General features: G+C 34.7%; 1 protein-coding gene across 4 annotated transcripts in view; it reads left to right on the top strand.

Annotated features, from left to right (window-relative positions):
* Positions 1 to 19,632, top strand: part of SLC41A2 (solute carrier family 41 member 2) — a 105,915-nt gene that overhangs the window by 54,732 nt on the left and 31,551 nt on the right. For all 4 annotated transcript variants that reach the window (XM_019728466.2, XM_074326246.1, XM_074326245.1 and 1 more), the window contains exons 6-8: positions 1,246 to 1,392; positions 10,735 to 10,882; positions 15,514 to 15,593. In XM_019728466.2, coding sequence (XP_019584025.2) covers positions 1,246 to 1,392; positions 10,735 to 10,882; positions 15,514 to 15,593 — 375 coding nt within the window. The remainder of the gene's footprint in view (positions 1 to 1,245; positions 1,393 to 10,734; positions 10,883 to 15,513; positions 15,594 to 19,632) is intronic.

Genomic DNA, 19,632 nt, shown 5'->3' with positions numbered 1-19,632 from the left:
TACATTTAAAAAACTTTTCTCCCATTGCTTTTTTTTTTGTTCCTCAATGATATTATGGGAAAGGTAAGTCCATAGATTGAAAAAGCCTCCAGAATGTAAGATGCGAGACATTGTTTGAAGCAAGACAAAAATTTTACTTTTAGTAATTTTGTCTTTAATGAGGTAGTAGAAAAAAACACTGGACTAGAGTTACTTACAATCTATGTGACCTCAGGCAGGAATTTAAACCCCTCTCAGGACCTCAATTTTATTATCTATAAAATGAGTTTGCTAGAATAAAATCATCGGAGTCATTTTCTGACTAAAAATGCTGTGAGATCGTGTTTCTTTAATAGTCGTATTTAGGCTTCCGTCTGATTTTGATTAGCACATCAGTAAACTTATCTTACATTGTCTGTCTACTGCATCCTCTTAATGAGTATGTTGGCGTGAGAGAGAAACTATACAATTAGATATGGATATAAGTATTCTTTTTCTCCCATTTCTATGATTCAGGAAAATAAGGATTTAAAAGTATAAGTACATGGCCACATTTTCCCCTTTTATTCTTCAGTTGTAGGTTCCTAGACAGAAACTTTGGGTTTAGGAAACATTTGAAATCTTGTTCCCACCATATTGCATTAGTTTGGCTCAAATAAATTATTATAAAGGGTAAAAAACAAAAAAGCTTTGAGTTTAAAGAATATCCTTTACAAAGACAGCTTCTTGTGTTCTGGCCTGGTGTTCAAAATTTAATTACTTCTCTCCTCTTACCATTTCAACATTCTTAAACAATAAAATGAAGCAAGCAGTTCTGGCTACCACTATGTAAACAAATCTGTTTTTATTGGTTTTCTTCCCAATTGCTATGCATATAAATATGACTTACCTTTCTTTGACATTTTCATTGTTTATTTGAGGGTTAAAATAAAATCTTTGAGTTTGATAACACACAGATGTTACTAAATGGCACACATATTACCAAATTTGAACCTTTAGCTTTAGTGTTATTTTACAGTAAGTTTTTGGATCTCTAAATGCAATATTGAACTTCTCAAATCTTCTATGACTCCTTGAATTTTCAATTTGTTGAAAGGTGTTTTGCCAAAGCATTAACATAAAATGTTTTGTTTGCTTTAGTCAGCTTGTCTAAGCAGTCTCACTGGAACTGATACGCTGTTTGTTTAGCCTATATATTTCAGTACTTAGGGGGATTGATAGTCTTTAAAATCATGCCATCAAAGTAATGAGGTTTCTTTCTTCTAGGAATAATAATGGTTGGGGTTATCGTTGGTTCAAAGAAGACTGGTATAAACCCTGATAATGTTGCTACACCCATCGCTGCTAGTTTTGGTGACCTTATAACTCTTGCCATATTAGCTTGGATAAGTCAGGGTTTATACTCCTGTCTTGGTAAGTTGACTTGAAACTAAACATAATGTGTTATTCAGAGTCTCTTTAAATAAATATTGTAACAGCAATGCTGTGAATCTGTGGTGGCCTTCCTCCTTATTAGAACTGTGGTTGAGAATTGATTAGAGCAATAACTGCCATTTGTTGTACACCTACTATGCATTCTGGTTCTCATATATTTTTTTCCTCACATATTTTTTTCTCTTCTTAATAGAGTTTTAAACTCTATAAGATAAGGCTTATCATCTCTAATTTCAGATAAGAAAACTGAGGATCTCACAGATTATGTTTGTTACCCACTGCTGGTAAGAAGTTGAACACGGGTCTGTCATATTCTGTGACTTCTGCCCTTTCCTCTAAATGTGTAGCCAGTGAGGGGTCAGCCTAGGGTGTTCTGATACGTGCATTATACTCCTATCCCAGAACACAAGGTTATGATAGTGCTTGAAACTGAGTGATTTCCCTCCCATCAGAAACCAACATGGCAATTAACAAAAAGAAAAAAAAGAAGTCACCATGAAAATAAACCTGAATGCTGCGTGATATTGCAGTCATTTTATATATGTGATTCCTGATAACAGTGACAGAGTACTTATATGAATTGTTTCTAAACAATTCTAATGAATTGTTTCAATGCATATTTATACTCTGGGACTACTGTCAGTGTAAGTGAATATGATTTGTGAGAATTGGTTTAGTGTTAAAAGTTGGGTGTGGTTCATTTTTTTAAGATGCCAAATTTAAAAAAAAATTAAAACAAACTAGAAACCCACATTAATAAAAAAAAAAAAAAAAGAAGAAGAAGAAGATAGTTGATAAGCCAAGCCAGAAGAATTTATTCACATATCCTCACATATTTTCATGGATTCTAGGCAGATTTATGGTATACTTTAGACTGAATCTAAAGTACATTTGGTTTGAAGAACAGTCTTAGATATGTGTTTTTGAACTAGAGAAAGGGCTTTAACCTAACAAAGGCAGGAATTTTCTACTTTTGGAGGTAGCAAGGGAGGCTTTATTTAGTATATAAAATTACCTTATTTATTGAGTAGCATAAAAACAATATTCAGTAAGACTCAATGTATATGTTCAAGGAATATTCTCATTTAGAAGATAAGATGTTTCCACTTGAAGTAAAGTAAAAAATAATAATCAGTGGCCTAAATGTAAGATGTTATTCCTGTAGATCTTGAGTTGTTGTTGTTGTGAAATGTACGAGGAATGATATAAATTCAAGTATATTCGGCGTAATCCTCAATTTCTCTCTCAATCAAAGGAAAAGCACAGAAAATTAGAGTTATGTTAGTAAAGGGATAATCTGCTCTAATGTATATTCATAGGGTGATAATTGGTCATCCTTTTTTCTTCTGAATTACTATACAATTTAGAAATTGATGCTGAAGTCCGGGATTGAAATATTAGTTTGTGGCTAGCAGTAGTAGGGAATGTGACTTAATCTTGTTCTCCTGCTCTGTTAAACTTATTCACCCACACACAGGCAGACAGCTGGACAATTTGTAGGCCTTACCCCCACAGCTGCAGGCTGCTAACTATTGGGGAAGGGAGACTGTCATCAGTAGTCTGGATCCCAAAAGAAAAAGGGCTGAGTTAGACATAGTCTAGTCTTACCAATTAGATAAGTCCCTTCCACTTTGAGGAGGAGGTAAGGGAGAAGAAGGAAGGACCAGAACAGGGTGAAGGGTTTCTTCCTAATATTATTAAGAGGACAGAAATTCTGTGGGTTTGGCCAGGAACATTGAGGGTGCAGGTGGGGATGGGGATGAAGGGATGGTGGTGGTTCCGAGATGGGTTCCTTTACATACATTTAAAAAAAAAAAAAAAGGTATATTATTTGCAGACTTGAGTACTTAAATTACCATGCAGTCATTGGTAACATATTTCTTAGCTGCTTGCTAAATACCAGTGTCTCCTCTGTTAAAGCTATATTGGTAAGAAAGTAACAAAGAGAATACCATTGAACAATGTTATCATAATAAATATGACAATGTTATAATGTTACAGACCTAAGTATTATAGATTCCCGAAGATAAATCACTTTTGAGGAAAATAATGTGTGCTGACTTTTCAAATTTTATTTTTAAAAATTATACAAGTGACAAATGTTCCTTATAAAAGACTTAATCACAATGTGTTACCATCTAAAGCTTTCCATTTTTGAGTGTTGTATATGATATATTAGTAGCTTAACTGGATCAAGAAACAAAATGTAATGGAACGATACCATCAGAGCATAATTTTGAAAAATAATTTTATTATTAAATATTGCTTAGGCTTTTCTGCACCTTATCTTCTGAAAGTTGGCTCAAAATAATTCAAGATGAATTAATTAAAATAGGATTTTATACATTTCATCTGTATCATTTATCTTCCTAAAAAGATGTTATTTTTAATGGGCTACTGTGATACTGTGATTTATAAGAAATATATATTTGGTCATTCAGGTCAGAATATATTTTTCATATGTATTTGGTCTTCATCCAAGTTTCCTGGCTGACAGCTCCCAAAACCCTTGGAATTTTCTGAGCAGTAAGAGCAATGGGAGCATCTTCCGTCATAGTATTTTGCCATAGTATCTTGTCCTCAGTTTCTGAAATTGCTTTAGAGCCATAAAGGTGAAACAGGGTATCTTGTTATTCATAACAGGCCCCTTCTCACCACAACTGGATTTACATTAATGAGGTGACTTTTGGAAAACACCTTAGGGTGGGGGCTGGTTGCCAGGAGAACCAACCAAGAATAGAAGGTTAGATCTTTCAGTGCCACCTGTGATGTCTGGGGAGGGGAGAAGGGCTGGAGGTTGAATCAATCACTAGTGGCCAGTGACTTAATCAATCATGCCTATATAATGAAGCCTCCAAAAAACCCCAAAAGGATGGGGTTGGGAGAGCTTAGGGGTTGGTAAACACATAGAGACTTGGGAAGAGTTTTGTACTCTACTCGGAGAGGGCGTAGAAGCCCTGCACCTTTTCCCTATCTCCTGCCCTGTGCATTGCTTCCATCTGGCTGTTCCTGTTATATATTCTTTTTTATAATAAACTGTTAATCTAGTAACATGTTTCTCTGTGTTTTGTGAGCCACTCTAGCAAATTAAACCCACAGAGGCGTTTGTGGGAACCTCTGATTTGTAGCCATTCGACCAGAAGCCCAAGTGACAACCCGAAATTGTTATTGGTATCCCAGTGGCGGGGGAACAGGCTTGCAAGACTGAGCCTTTAACCTGTGGAATCCGGTGCTATCTCACGTATATAGTAGCAGAATTGAGTTAAATTGTAGGACACCCAGCTAGTGTTAAAGAATTGCTTGTGGTGTGGGAACCCACAGCCCTTCCAACCCCACACTAGAATTGGTACTAGAATCCTAGCTACTGATTGATTCCATAGCTGATTTAATAAAGGTTTTTCTGAAGTGTCAGTGTTCGGATTTCTAGTGTCTGCATTATGACCACTAGGGGGCCTCATAAAATCAGCAGTTGTAAACCTAGTGTTCAGTGGTATTCTGAATACAAAGATTAGGAACCTGCACATTTAAATCCCAAGACCGCATTCATCCTGCTGAGATGCCTATCCTGAACTCTATAAGAAACACTTAGCAGTCTTCAGAGATAAAAAGAGAATTTCATGGCAGCTATAGGCTTTGGTTATAGAGCCCACGTATTATTATATGGCTCTCAAAGAACTGGACATAGAGGAAAGTCTCCCCTAACTCCTCACTTCGGATTTTGGATATTCAAAAATGACTTTGAACAGCTCCCCTGACGTCCTGTCACCTTTGGGACATGTACTGAGACTCAGCATTCATTCAGTGTGCTCCTCGTACATTTCTTTTAGTTCTGATAAAATTTGCAGATTTCTGATACCTGACGTAAATATGGATTTTCCCTTCTCACCTCTCCAGCCCTCAAAAAAAAAAAAAAAAAAAAAAAGACAAAGTAAACAAGCCCAGAGCTTTACTCAAAGTTTTAGCCTGGTGCTTAGGCCTCCTGCAGGCACCAGAAACTTACCTTGTCACGGTCCGCCTGCTCCCCACTTTCTGTACCTTATGCTCCATCCACACTCAGCCATTTACTGATTCTTAGACAAGCTTGTGATTTTTCTCTTTTCTTCCTTACGGCATTCCCCTCCCCTCCTTGAAGTCTACCCAGCATCCTTTTTTTCAATGCAAAATTTGTAGATTTCCCCAATCTGAGGTGATCCTTTTCTCCTCTGAATTCCTGTAACACTTTATTGATACTTATGACATTCTTTACATCTGGGCAGTCATGATAGCTTTTTGCATAAATGTAGCACATTCCTTTAAGAGGATATAAACTTCTTGAGGACAAAGTTGTGTTTTCATTCTATTTATTTATAACTGTAGCACGCCATAGTGGATGCTAAGTAAATAGCACTTCACCAAGTGCTTTATTGCTTTTGAAAGCTATTTAATTAAAGTGAGTAGAAGTTATAGAGGAAATAGTATATGCATGGAAAATAGAAGAAAATAGTATATGCATGGAAAATAGAAGATATATATGTCCCCATGATTTTTGCCATAGTGTCTGTCCAATACCATAATAAATTATAACGAAACATGATCCTTTCAATGAGGACTTAGTATTTCGGAAATATTGGAAAGGTATCTTGCCTTAGCAGAAAGTATCTAGAGATGTGTATCATTATAGAAAAATTAAAATGGCTACATATGGCTAGAAAAGATCTATTTTGAATGGAAATAGAAGAGGAAATAGAAAGTTTAGAGAGTAATTAAGCTCTGGGTTATGACATGCTTTGGTATGACTTGCAGAGAAAATATAAAGGCATTTATTCATTCATACGGTAATCTTTAAACCTGTAGTAACCTTTAAAAGCTAATAAAAAGGATCCAAAGTTGGGCCAGTAACTGAAATACCTGTACACAACGATTGTTGCCCTCTCTTTCTTCTTGCATAATTGTGAGAGGATTGTAAAACCTCTTTTTCAATTATTTTTAACTGCATGGCTATGTAATCCTTGTACGTGATCTTTATTGATTTGAAAATTATCAGCTTTTCTCTTTCTAGCTAAGATCCTAGAAGCAAAATGTTGATTGATTTCTCATTCTTCATGGTTAACTTTAAAAAGGTGGTTTAGTTGAAGCTGTAAGAGCAGTAGCAGTCAGCCTCAGGTTGTCACTTCAGTTCTGTGGACACTAGCAGAGCTGCCACCTGGTTATTTACAGGACATTTCTGGCATGTCACTGCCTGGATGTGCCGAAGTGAGCAGAAACTACATATCTTGTGCATGTCACTCTTCTTCAGAGTTCTTCAGCACTGTACCATCTTAGTTGAGAGCGATCCTAGGTCAATTTAGTGACAAAATTCTGATGGTAATTATAAAGGGCATTTTAAAAGTCGTTTATAACAATTTACCATGCCCATTGCTTTGTTGTTTACACACAAACAGCTAACATACAAAGACATCACTCATAGCAGCTACATGTTTGAGAAGAATTCAGGGTGGGAATAATGAATGCTGTTAATGAAACTGTATAACAGTAGTTGCAAAATGCCACCAGCAATCTAATAAAAGGTGAAAGCTGTGAATGAAAAAGATGGCAGCTATGTTTGGCAGTTAAATGGAAACATAGCAATTTGAACTTCTTTAGCTGTGTTAATCCTTACTTCTCTGTAGTTTACCTATATCATAGAATCAGTACCAATATACACAGGTATTAATTAGGCTTAAAATTCCACGAAGTTTTACTTATTCTCCTGTATTCATTTCTTATTGCTGCAGTAACAAATTATCACAAATCTTGTGGCTATGCTATCTTTTATATCTGGCTTCTTTCAATTAGTATGTTTCTAAGGTGCATCTGTGTTGTAACAAGAATCAGTACTGAATAACATTCCGTTGTGTAGATTAATAATATGGCTGAATACGAATATGGATATACCACATTTTGTTTATTATTCACCATTTGATGGACATTTGGATTTCTTCCACTTTTTGGCTATTATCAATAATGCTGCTATGAACATTTCTGTACAAGTTTTTGCATGAACATATGTTTTCAGTTCTCTTGGTATATACCTGAAAGTGGAATTACTGAGTCATATGATAATTCTGTTTAGGTTCTTGAGGAACTGCACACTCATTATTTTTAGTTTTTTTCCTGAGAAAGTTTTCTTTCTCTTTGAAAATCCAGGATAATAATTCTGGGGTTGGGATGGTGGGTTGTTTTTCAACTTTAGATGACCTTCCAGAGATTTAATGTTGAGAATAGCTTAAAACCTGCAATGGTGCTCCCCTCCTGACCTGAAAATGAAACAAAATGGTCTAACCTAGCAGAATATCCTTTTCACTTGTGTTTAATGGATTTTAATGCTTTTAGTTTTCTATTTAATCCTATAAAGAGATTGTTGGCAACTTTAGTTGTTTTTGGAGGTAAGAATGCTTCCTAATTAAGATGTTATCTATCCTTATCTATGGTTTAAAAAGGAGAACTAGGAACCCATTCAATAAATGTTTTTTTATTTTTAAAAAATCATGGAGAAAATAACACTTATTTGTAGCATTAGTCATATCTCTTTGAATGGAAGAAAATATTTAAATGAATTTTGTTAGTATAATTATTTTGAAGATGTGATGGCAAATCTAGATAAAGCCATGAGAATAAAGTTTGGATATTATTTTAATTAGTATACATATACTGATTGTTCCTACCTGATAGGAAAAAAATTGAGTTTCTAGCTAGTTCAAATATCTTTAGTCATAGGTGAGAAGATCTTTAAATATCTTAAGAAGATGAAGAAATATAAAGTTCAATGAAAGGGAAGAGTATGAATAGCGTTGAAGAATTTTGTGAGATGTCAGAAAAATTTAGTAACATTTAACTTAAATCTAAGACTGTAGACTATAAGGTCCATAAGATCAACTCTGTCTTTAAGTTATGAAGTCTCTACTATGCAAAATAAGTATTAGAGTCATTGAGAAGAATTCAGAATGTTGGCTGAAATCTCTGATAATAAAAAAACCTTGATCAGCTAAAAGGATATTACCAAAAATATACTGGAATGATGTAATTGTTTCAAGAAGGAATAGGCAACTTTTAACCATAGGGAGATTTAGGACTAAGTATAAAAATATTTGAGAATTCAACTCATGATATTGATGGTTTAATGCTAATGAGGCAGTACATGTTGTTTATATACTTGTTAGCCCATTAGAGTAATATGTCCGTCTTCTAATTCCATTTTTAAATTTATGATTAAGCAATTGACTTATTCTTGTGGTTGTTAAACAGAAATCTTGCCAAATTTGTATACATTATATGAATATTTATGAAAACTTAAGACCCTCCATATTTACACATTTCATTTATTAGATTTATAAAGATTATTTCAAGTACTTGGATACTTTTGTGAGACAAGTGAAATGTCTAACATAAGCAGAATGTCTCAGGATATTTAACTAAATTTGTAAATGCCAAATATTAAAAATAATTTCCGGTTGAATGTTTGACACTGTGAATGTAATGTTGTTACATGCTAAATTGTTTTGTTTTTCTTCAGAAAGTATTGGACTTTGTTCTTGTAGGTGGTTATCTGTGGATTAGTTTGAGCCTTACAAGGCTTGGCTTTATGCTTTCTGAGCAGACCTTATACTAGGGCTAGCTTTACTACTAAGACGTGACCCTTCTGGGGTCTACTGAATGTTCTTAGTGTTCAAAGAGACCTCTCCTCTCTAGCGGGTTCCATCTTGAATGACTTCCATCCCTTTGTAAACTCTGAGAATTTTTCAGCTTAAAATTCCCAATTATTCTTGTCCTAGCCATGTAGAGTTTACCCTATGGCTTGATATTCAGTTCTCAAACTCTTTCTCTGATAGCTTCCTCTTTTCCAGTATTTTATCCTACAAATTCTTGCTGCCCTACACTCACTCTGCTGGAGTTCTCCCTTCCTGAACTGTGGTCTGTAACGTACCTTTAGTCAGAAAGCTGAGACTATTGTAGGGCTTATCTCATTTCTTTCCCTCCTCTCTGGGAATACTATCTTGCAAAGCCTGCTGTCCAGTGTCTGAAAACAGTTGATTATCTATCTATCTATCTATCTATCTATCTATCTATCTATCTGTCAATCATCTATCCATCTATCCATCCATATATGAAAAATCTTCTAGTCTTTCTGAAAGCACTTAAAACTTTGTTCAGAGGAGACATACACCATGTCTACAAAGCAAGACAAATAGCCAAGCCCCAAGTCAATGAGGCAGAGAAGTACAGCTTCTCTATAGGACAGCATAACAAGGACGGGGAGAGAATGAATAACTGATCAAGACAGTCTACCACAGAGAGTTATAACAAAGTCCTGGCACTCTGTTACCTCAGTGTGTCCCAAATAGCAAGGTGTTAATAGTGACGCCAATGGCTATGATGATAGTAAGTGTTCAATAAATGTTAGCTATGTGCCTGGGCGCTATTCTAGTTAACATGTATTAATTCTCTTAAGACTCGCAATAACCCCATTTATTATTGTTACCATTTTATAGACAAGGAAATTGAAGTTCATAGAAATTAAATTTCTTGTCCAAAGTAAGTTGTAACACTGTGATGTGAAACTAGGTAGTCTGACCAAACTGTGATTAATACAGTGTACTATGTTCTCTCTTAGCATAGTAAAGGTTCTGAGTAGTTCTGCAGTGAAGAAATCTGTTTCACTTTATTAAACCTAGTTTTACAATTTTTTTTGGAACTTGGAACACTACATCGCATTGAGGGGATATCTATTCTTAAAAGGTTGTACTCCACAGAATACTTGTACTATAAGATCCTTGTAGATAAAAACAATATCCTGTTTGACTTTAGAGTTTAGAGTTAAGTGCACTAAATTCAGATAGATGTTATTTTCTCCCAACTCTTGCTGTATCTTAGCTGTGACCTAATCTCCTAAGCCTCAGTTTCTTCATAAAATAGAAATGACGGTATCTACCTCATACTTGTGAGGACAATTAATGAGACGATGAATAGAAAGCATTTAACACAGTACTTGGTAAATAGTAGGAGCCAAATAAATATTCGCTTTTTTGTTGTTGTTGTTGTTACTACTATTGTTGCTATTCCTATCTAGGTCACATAGCTATTTCAATAAATGTTTGTTGAATTAATGTGTTAGTTTTCAGTTACATTACTTAATATTTTTACCTTGTCTATAGTTTTAACTTTGAAATTTTTAGAAAATATGTAACATGTGAATATGTTTGATAACTTCATGTCTTCTGGCAAACTTTTACTTTTAATATTTACATTTGTTACATGATTAGAAGAGAAGTTGACATGTGTTTTCTTTTTTTTTTTTAATTTTAGAGACGTATTACTACATTTCTCCATTAGTTGGTGTCTTTTTCTTGGCTCTAACTCCTATCTGGATTATAATAGCGGCCAAACATCCAGCCACGAGGACAGTTCTCCATTCAGGCTGGGAGCCTGTCATCACAGCTATGGTTATAAGTAGGTTAGTATTAAAGTGTGTGTGTGTGTTCCATATGCATGATCTATGTGTATATTAAAACAAATCAATTGCCTGTTTTTATTTCTTGGATCTGTTATTTCATATCCAATTCTATATTATCCCAGGTAATAAGGGATATAAGTGACAGGAATGATACAAGGGCCAGGAATCATTTGGCTTCCAGTTTCAGACATTTCTCCAAACAAATCCTCATGAGATTCCAGATTAAAATCTAGTGGTGTTTGTATGTATGTGTGTTTTAAACTGACAAGGACGTTGCTTATTTTTAATGGTAAATTGCTCAGATGGGTATCCAGAAGCCTTAGAAATGTATATACCATTTGACTACTTCCACTTCTGGGACTCTCTCAGGACTTAAGGACATAGTTAAGGATATTTGCAGAAGATTTAGTTGCCAGGATCCTCATCGCAGTGGAATTTTTAATGAATGAAAAAGAGAGAGAACACCTTAGAGGCCTAGCAAGTAGGTGTTGATCGAGTAAAGTGTGGCATAGTAAAAAAACAGAGTATCAGTCAGGTGCTAAAAATTACATTGTAACATTTCGATTGACATGGAAAGGTGTTCATTATACATTTAGTGAAAAGAGTAAGTGAGAAATGAGTATAAATTTCCTGTTAAACATGGTAGATTGACACAAGTTTATATTCCTTCCTGAAACAACTAAAATGACAGTAAGATAATAAAAAGTGATTGATAAAACCACAAAGACAGAAGGAGAGCAGAGGGGACAGTAGGTGTGAGAGTCAACAAAATTAGTGAGATAGGAATCTGACGGATGGTTGTTAACTGAACAATCAGAATATAAATAGCTAAAATGTAAGCACTTGCAGAGGGAGGGGGCACCCATGAGAAGCAAGCTGCTCTGAGCCTCAGAAACTAAGAAAGGTGGAGGAATTAGCGGCCCTGAGTACTTCTGAAAGCTGACATGAAGAAGATTGGTTGAAAGTTTATGTAAGAAGCAATTAGATCCTCAAAGCCTTTCTCCAGCTTGCCCACCCAGGTGACTGTCTCCTTCCACCTTAGCAGAAGACGAGAATTAGTATAACTCCGGAGAGGCTAACTCAGAGAGGCTCTGTATGGATTCAGAACCCTCTGCACAAGTGAGGCTATGGACTAAGTACTGTATGAAAAATAGGAGGATTAGGTGAAAGTCGCCATGGTGAACCGTGAAAACCCTATCCCCCTTCCTTTTCTTTGCTTGTAGACTGCTGGATAAAGTCTTTCTGAGGAAAGGCATCAGCACAACATTAAAATCTGCAGACACTGTCCCCTGTAGGTCTTTTAGTGAAAGAGCTGCATGCCCACCTGACCGTTGTTCAGTGAGGCTCACCTTCTGACAAGCTCTGCCCAGGTACACGAAGAGCTACGAGTGTGCTTTGCAGTACCCGTTAAGGAGGAACAGACTGTACCGGATTGCCAGCCATTTGATGAAGGCTTCTAACATGAAAGACAGACAAAAAAAATATTTAAAAAAAATACTTAAAACAAGTCCAGGGATAGTTGAAAACCATCAAAAAAATTATCACCGTGTCCTCAGAGAAATAAGAGAAACTGTGGCATCTACAATGTACGATCAGAATGTTTTACTATGGAGGATTTGAAAAACAGGAAACGCTCTTGGGCATGTAAAAATATATAAATAGAAGAAACAAAAAAATTAGTAGTAAAGTTAGAAGATAGGGTTGAGGAACTATTTTGGAAAGTAGAGCAGAGAGCAAAGAGGTGGGCAACTGGAGGCAAACAATAAGGAGAGGAAATTATCAAAGAAATAATACAAGAAAATTCTCCAGAACATGGGCTTCCGGATTGAAATGGCCCACTGAGGACCCAGTGCAATGAATTAGAATAGGAGAGACCCAAATCAAAGCACATTATCATAAATCCCAGCATCCTCCAGAGAGAACAAAACAAGTTACGTATAAAAGACTGGGAATCAGAATGATGTCAAATAGCAACACGAGAAGTGATTCTTTCAAAATTCCGAGGCAAAATCATTTTGAACATAAAATATGGTCTTATTATCAACCAAGTGTAAGGATAGATTCAAGAAGTTTTCAGACATGCGAGATCTCCGAAAATGTACTTCCCATATACCCTTTCATGTAAAAGATGATAGATACAGGAATGAGGAAATCCATTTCATGACAGCATATGCTTCATTTTTCTGGAATGTAGATTGCTCTTTCCTGGAAGATTCAGGCAACCGGATCCTCTGAAATTTTGGGACTTGGTCATATCCGTAGGCCAAAACCCAGCATGGGAAGACTACAGATGGCAGCTGTGCACCAGGCCTAGAGAGAAACTGTCCAGGTTGGCAGGAGGACACTGGGCTTAGGGAGGAATGTCTCTAAGAGAAACAAGAGTGGAATTGATCAGTCACCTGAAATGTCTTCAGAGGCATTTCATTATACTTGGTTACAAATTTGAGGCTGAATTAGTAATAAGTAGCTAAAACAATGAAGAAAAACATGAGACAAAGCCAAAAGTACAAGTGAAGAAATCTAGTAACATACTTTGTTGCTCAGTTGTGAATAATGATTCCATTGTTATAATACAATAACCCTAAATATTTCACCAAAAAGTACAACCAGATTGACAGAATGTGATGGCGGGAGGAAAGGAGTTCTGAAGGGACTAAAGTGGGGAGGGAAAGGTAAGCAAGACTAAATCCTCCATCTGCCATCGTGGAAGTCATTAGGTAAAAATTAAAAATCAAGAAATAGTAGTAAAAACATGTTGTTTAGAAATACAGACTTAAGTGCCAGAAGAAACAGACTAAAGAAGTTGAAAAGAATTGCTAGTGGAAAGCAGAATCTGGGGTGGGACTAGGGACTACGAGTATTTTATAATCTTTGTGGTACTTTTGTTTTTTAAATAATGCACATGTTTGTTTGATAAAATTTAATTTGTTTTTAATTTAAAAAATATACATGTTTAAAAATGTTTAGGAAGCTATATACCAACATGCTAACAGTATAACTCTGAGTGATGTAACTATGGTTGATTTTTACTTTCTCCTTTTTATTTTTATTCTCTGAATTTTCTATAGTAAGATTTATTACCTGGGTAACAAAAATATTTTAAAATGTGTCATCAAGTATTCATGTTATATCACAGCATGATCTTTGTATTTTGACAGAGAGTTTTATTTAGTCTTTGACATATAACTAGTTTGTTCTATGCAACATCAGTTTTTAAAATTAGGCTTAAAATATTAAAGTATTTCTAAGGATGACTATTTTTGGATTTTATAGTATACCATTTAATGGGAACTCCTAGAAGTTCAGACATATTGCTTTTATTTTGCTAAAGAATTGAAGTCATCAAGATTTAATAATTTTCTAATGTTAACTATCAGGTAGTGGTAAGAACACTTAATATGATATTTTGACCATAAATTCCATTCTGTGATAACATATAATTCATTTTTCTGTAATGTGGATTGCATTTTCCTGGAATATAGAGACTGGCAATGTTTTATAATATGTGGATCAAGAGATTGAGGTTAACCAATTGGTAATGGTCTTGGAAACTAAAAAAAAAAAAAAAAAAAATCTCCAACCTCCACTGAGACATGGAGAGTGTATATGGCTGGCCACTATATAACTATGTTATTTTCCCATTCCTCTGTTCTCAAGACCAGCTCTTTCTATGGCTACTACTCATTTTTATTTACTGGTGATAAGACACACCCTAATTATATCTAGTTTTAATACAATAAAAAAATCTTTTAAATACCTTGTTTACTTCAAATATGAAAAAATGCTCTTTTAAAAATTATAAGTTATAAGAGCAATAAATGCAATGGTTTTAAAAAATTAAGTACAGAAGGATATAAAATGACCATTATTCTCCTGCCACTTTCTCCCCCTAGAGGTAGATATTGTTAACAATTTCTTATATGTCCTTCCAGACATTTTAATGTACTTAAAGTATATGCTTTTCCTTTTTACAAGTAACATATCTTGGAGATGAGAAACAGCGCCCTGAAATGTGGGGCTACAGCTTATGCAGTATTTTATTTTCAACATTTTGCTGTTGACAATGATTTTTACTTTGAATATTTTTTATATTAATGTCTAAATAATGTTTTCACTTTTTTAAAATTAAATTTATTGGGGTGACATTGGTTAGTAAAATTATATAGATTTCAAGTGTACATTTCTATAATACATCATCTATATATTACATTGTGTATTAACCACCCAGCACCAGTTTTCATCATATATTTGATCCCCTTTTCTCTCTCCTCCCACTCTCCCTGCCTTCTTACCCTCTGGTAACCACTAAACTGTTCCTTGTGTCTATGAGTTTTTGTTTCTTTGTTGCTTTCAGTTTTATATCCCACATATGAGTGAAGTCAGATCATTCTTGACATTTTTCTGCCTGACTTATTTTGCTTAGCATAATAGTATCAAGATCCATTCATGTTGTCGCAAATGGCAGTATTTCATCTTTTCTTAGGGATAAGTAGTATTCCATTGTGCATATGTACCACGTCTTCTTTATCCAATCATCTATCAAAAAGTAGTGTGTTTGTATGTAAAGAACAGCTTTAAATTAGTACATTTATTTTCTCTTTCCTAAGTTATGTGATTTTTATATGTTTCAGTATTGGAGGCCTTATTCTGGACACAACTGTATCAGATCCAAATTTGGTTGGAATTGTTGTTTACACACCAGTTATTAATGGTAAGAATTAAATATACTATTTCATAATGATACCATATCTTATATACTATTAGGAGCTAATAGGCATTGTAGGGTTCAGATTTTAAGAGGTCTATATTCCTATCCCATCCATTCTCTCTCCAACCTCAGGTTACTGTTCACAGTGGAAATGACATTCCTTGTTCTCAGTATGCAGAACACATCTTAGAAAAGAACTAATTCTTAATGTTATTACTAGATATTAGTTTGAGAGTTAGGCATACCTGATTTTTAAGGTTAGTGTGGCAAAGTAAGATATTTCAGTTTTGGATACTTTGGGTTTATCTGCTATCTTATGATATTTTGGTCCTGCTCCTGTCAATTTTCATGGATAATTAGATTTAATGTTTAAGTGTGCTTGAGTCAATTCAGTCTATTAAAATCTTTCACTCCTCTCCTGATTCCTTTAAAATCTGCCTTATATTTTTGTTTAGCTATAAAGTGGGAATTATAATACTTAAGTTCACTGGGAGTTTTGTATGAATTCTGTTTAATAAGATAATTTTAATCCAGTCCTACTGGCTTTGGGGCGGGCTGTCATTAAATTGGATTTTAGTATAGCCTAAGCCAATATAATTTAAAAAGTAATTCTACCTGGGGAAAAACGTGTCACAGGATATACTGAATATAAATTACTTTTGTATAGTTATGTGTAAGAAAATCTGTTATATAAAGGCACGTTCTCCAAAATCTAATTTTATATCTAAAATTTCTACTGAACATTAAAATTTTTTTTGTACCTTTAGAATGTCCATGCACAAATTTTTCCTATAGACCCCCCCCCCCAATCTTCCCGGTGCTCCCATTCTCCCCATCACCCACTCTTAAAATCATGGAATCATCTGATTCAACTTGGTCCTTTATCCTCTTTGAATAGACAATGACCAGACCTTGTCTATTTGTCCTTTAACATAATTCACTTGTTCATTTATTTATATAACCAGCATGTCTCACCATTGTAGTCTGCTAATGTCTCATTTAGCCATCATTCAAATAATAAAGTAGCTTTCCTGACTTAGTCCCTATTCAATGCAAATTAAGTATCACTAACAGATTGGTCGTCCTTCAACTTTGTTTTTATTGCTTCAGTCTGAAGATGATGAGCTTAACAGTGGCTGTCTCCTCCTTGTCGAATCAAGTTTGAATTCTTCAGCCTAGTTTTCAAGGCTCTCTATACACTGTTGGATGTATTCAACTTTTTCCTTTATCATTCTAACCAGATTCTTATATTGTGGTTCTACAAAGTTCTAATTTTCACAGCCTGGACAGATTACTGCTTTTCTTCCACCTGTTCAGGTCCTCTTCAGTGAATATTAGTTGATGAATTCACTAGGATAAATGTTGTCCAATAATGGCTGTTAGAGCTAGCTGTATTGTCCAACATTTCAGTGAGAAATTTAAGTTACAACAATTCTAAGGAAGGTTTTAATGAGTTCCTACACTAATTATGTTGTTTACGTTAAAATTTTATTCATCTTATCTGGAAAAATTACCAATCTCTCTCTAAAGTCTCAATTCATTTTATGTTTAGTTTGGTGTGTTTTTAGTTTGGTGCATTTTTAGTTTGGTGCAGTTTTAACACCAGTTGTGTGTGTGTTTCCTGGACTGCAAAGTGAGGCAAGTCAGGAAATGCAGGGAAGAGGAAAGTGTTAAGTTGAGTATTTATAAGGGTTTATTTGTATTGATAATCACATGTGCCAGCCTGGACATGGTAACAAAGAAATGATAAAAGTAGTTCTATAAAGTTCTACCATTGTGGTTATTTAGAAGAGAGCTGCAACTATTAATAGTCTTTTGTTTCAAATTCAATCCAAGGGAAGTTACAGATAGAGTAGATATTGTCGGGTTTAATAGCTCATGCTTTCTGAATTTGCATTGAAGCATTCTATATCTAATAAAATACCAAATAGAACATTACCCCCAAGAGAATCCCTGGGATAAGTGAACATGAAAAGGAAACTACCATTTATGCTTGGCTATGGCAAATACCTGGCATTGAAAAATGTATCTGAATGCCATCTTTTGCTTTGCATTAAGTAGTATAATTCTTAACATTCGATTCTTCTCCTTTTGGGGGGTTATGAAGAGAAATCCATGGATGATTATAAGCTGTTCTTACTGGTTTAATCAGTAACTCTTTGTGAAAGTGCCTGTATAGTATAAAGACTCTAGACCTCTTTCAGTTTCTAGGATATGTTAATTTACTTTCAGTGAGAGGTATGGTACTGGCCTTGTTTATGTTTTATTATCAGATGATAATTTATTACCAATACATGCCAGTTATTCAGTGTTCTCTTTCAGTTGTTTACTTCAGAAAGTGAGCTCAGATTTAGAAAATCCAGACTTTTAAAAATCGGCATCACTAACTTCTACTGGAAAATCCATTGAGTAAACAGAAGGCAGATTAAATGATTATTTAAACTATGGACACCAAGTGGTTTATTCTTTCTTACTGTTTGTGTTTTTTTAAAAAACAAAATATGTGAATTGAAAAGCAACACAGTTCCTGCACATTCCCTGACTAACGAATTCTCCAGCAAGTTGTGTCAGGGCTTAAAATTAAGAAATACCAAGTCAGAATCACGTTACTTGTACAAATTGTATCATCATCATCATTGTCACATATTTGCTGAGCTTTTACCAGGTCCAAAAACTGTGAAGTGTCTTTCATGTATGCCTTATTTTATTTAATTCTACTTCTTGTGAGTTGGATATAAATTATCCTCATTTTTCAAATTGGAAAACTAAGCTTCAAGAGGTTAAACATCACTGAAGTCACATAAGTGGCAGAGGCCATTTTCAAACCCGTGCGGGCTGCGCCAGAGTCAACTCTGCAGAGAACAGAGCTCAGCATTTATGTGCCTTAATTATGCACCCTAGTCAATGTGACTTTGTTTCCCTTTCAAACACATTTTTAAAGAAATTTATTTTCCTTTAGAAAAATTTTCACAACTCCCTGAAATGGATTTTTAAAACACTTTTATGATAAATTGCATTTTAAGTTATCTTCAGCATTTGCTTTGCATGAATTTTTTTATTTACTAAATGAGACGTGAGGAAATCACAAAGCTACATTTAGTTTAAGGTCAAGTCCTTATAATCTGTTTTAAAAATATAAAGTTTTACAATATATACAAATATCAAATCATTACATTATACATCTGAAACTAATAGAATGTATGTCAATTATAGCTCAATTAAAAAAATAATGTTTAAATTGTTTTATTTTTGGTGCGTTGGCTTAAGAAATCAATCTCTCAGCTTAAAAAAGGCAGGTGAGATTTATGCTTTTCCTGTTTCTCAATTTAATTTTTTTCTGTGATTACAAAAATGTTAAATTCTTATTTCCACAATAACAAATTATTCGCATGCAGTGAATGCCAGAACTTCACTAGCTATCAGGCAATATATTTATAGGTCATATAGCCTGACTTTGAAGAAAATCATTCAACCTGTATTTCTGAGTCTAATACTTATGAAGACCCCGGTTAAACGCTTAGATGTGAAGCCTTGCTAGGGCTGGGTTTCTCCATAGTAAATTACCTATTGCTGGGTCCTAAAAACCACAACCCAAATTATCAAGCAAAGAACTCATCTAGCAACAACCGGATAATTCTATTATCAAGTAGTCTCACCTCCGTTGCTTTGGGGGCTGGGGGCTAAGCAACTTGGATCAACAGTGGATAATAGTCCTGGCCACAGGATTGCTAGGTTCTGATTCTCTCTGACATAATCCAAGAGTTTGACTCTTATCACCTGGTTGAGACATCCTAGAATTGTGTAACTCTTCTTGCTTAAAAATCTCCCTCTCCAGTATGTAAAGTATGATTCAAATGAAGTCCAACATGGACTTAGAAAATTTCCAGTTCTTCCGACCTCATACTTCTTTCAGAGCTCATTCTTTGAAATTTTAAAACATAGAGCTAAGTCTAGGGAATTGGTCTGTTTTGAAAATGTTGTTATTCTCCAGTGTGCTTTTTTCCTAAGTTAAGTTTATCAAATGTATTCATTGCACAATAGC

The sequence above is a fragment of the Rhinolophus sinicus genome, linkage group LG02 (genome assembly GCF_036562045.2).
Source record: "Rhinolophus sinicus isolate RSC01 linkage group LG02, ASM3656204v1, whole genome shotgun sequence".
Taxonomy (NCBI): domain Eukaryota; kingdom Metazoa; phylum Chordata; class Mammalia; order Chiroptera; family Rhinolophidae; genus Rhinolophus; species Rhinolophus sinicus.
The sequence above is the reverse complement of the archived record's forward strand: the minus strand, read 5'-3'. Positions and strand labels throughout refer to the sequence as shown.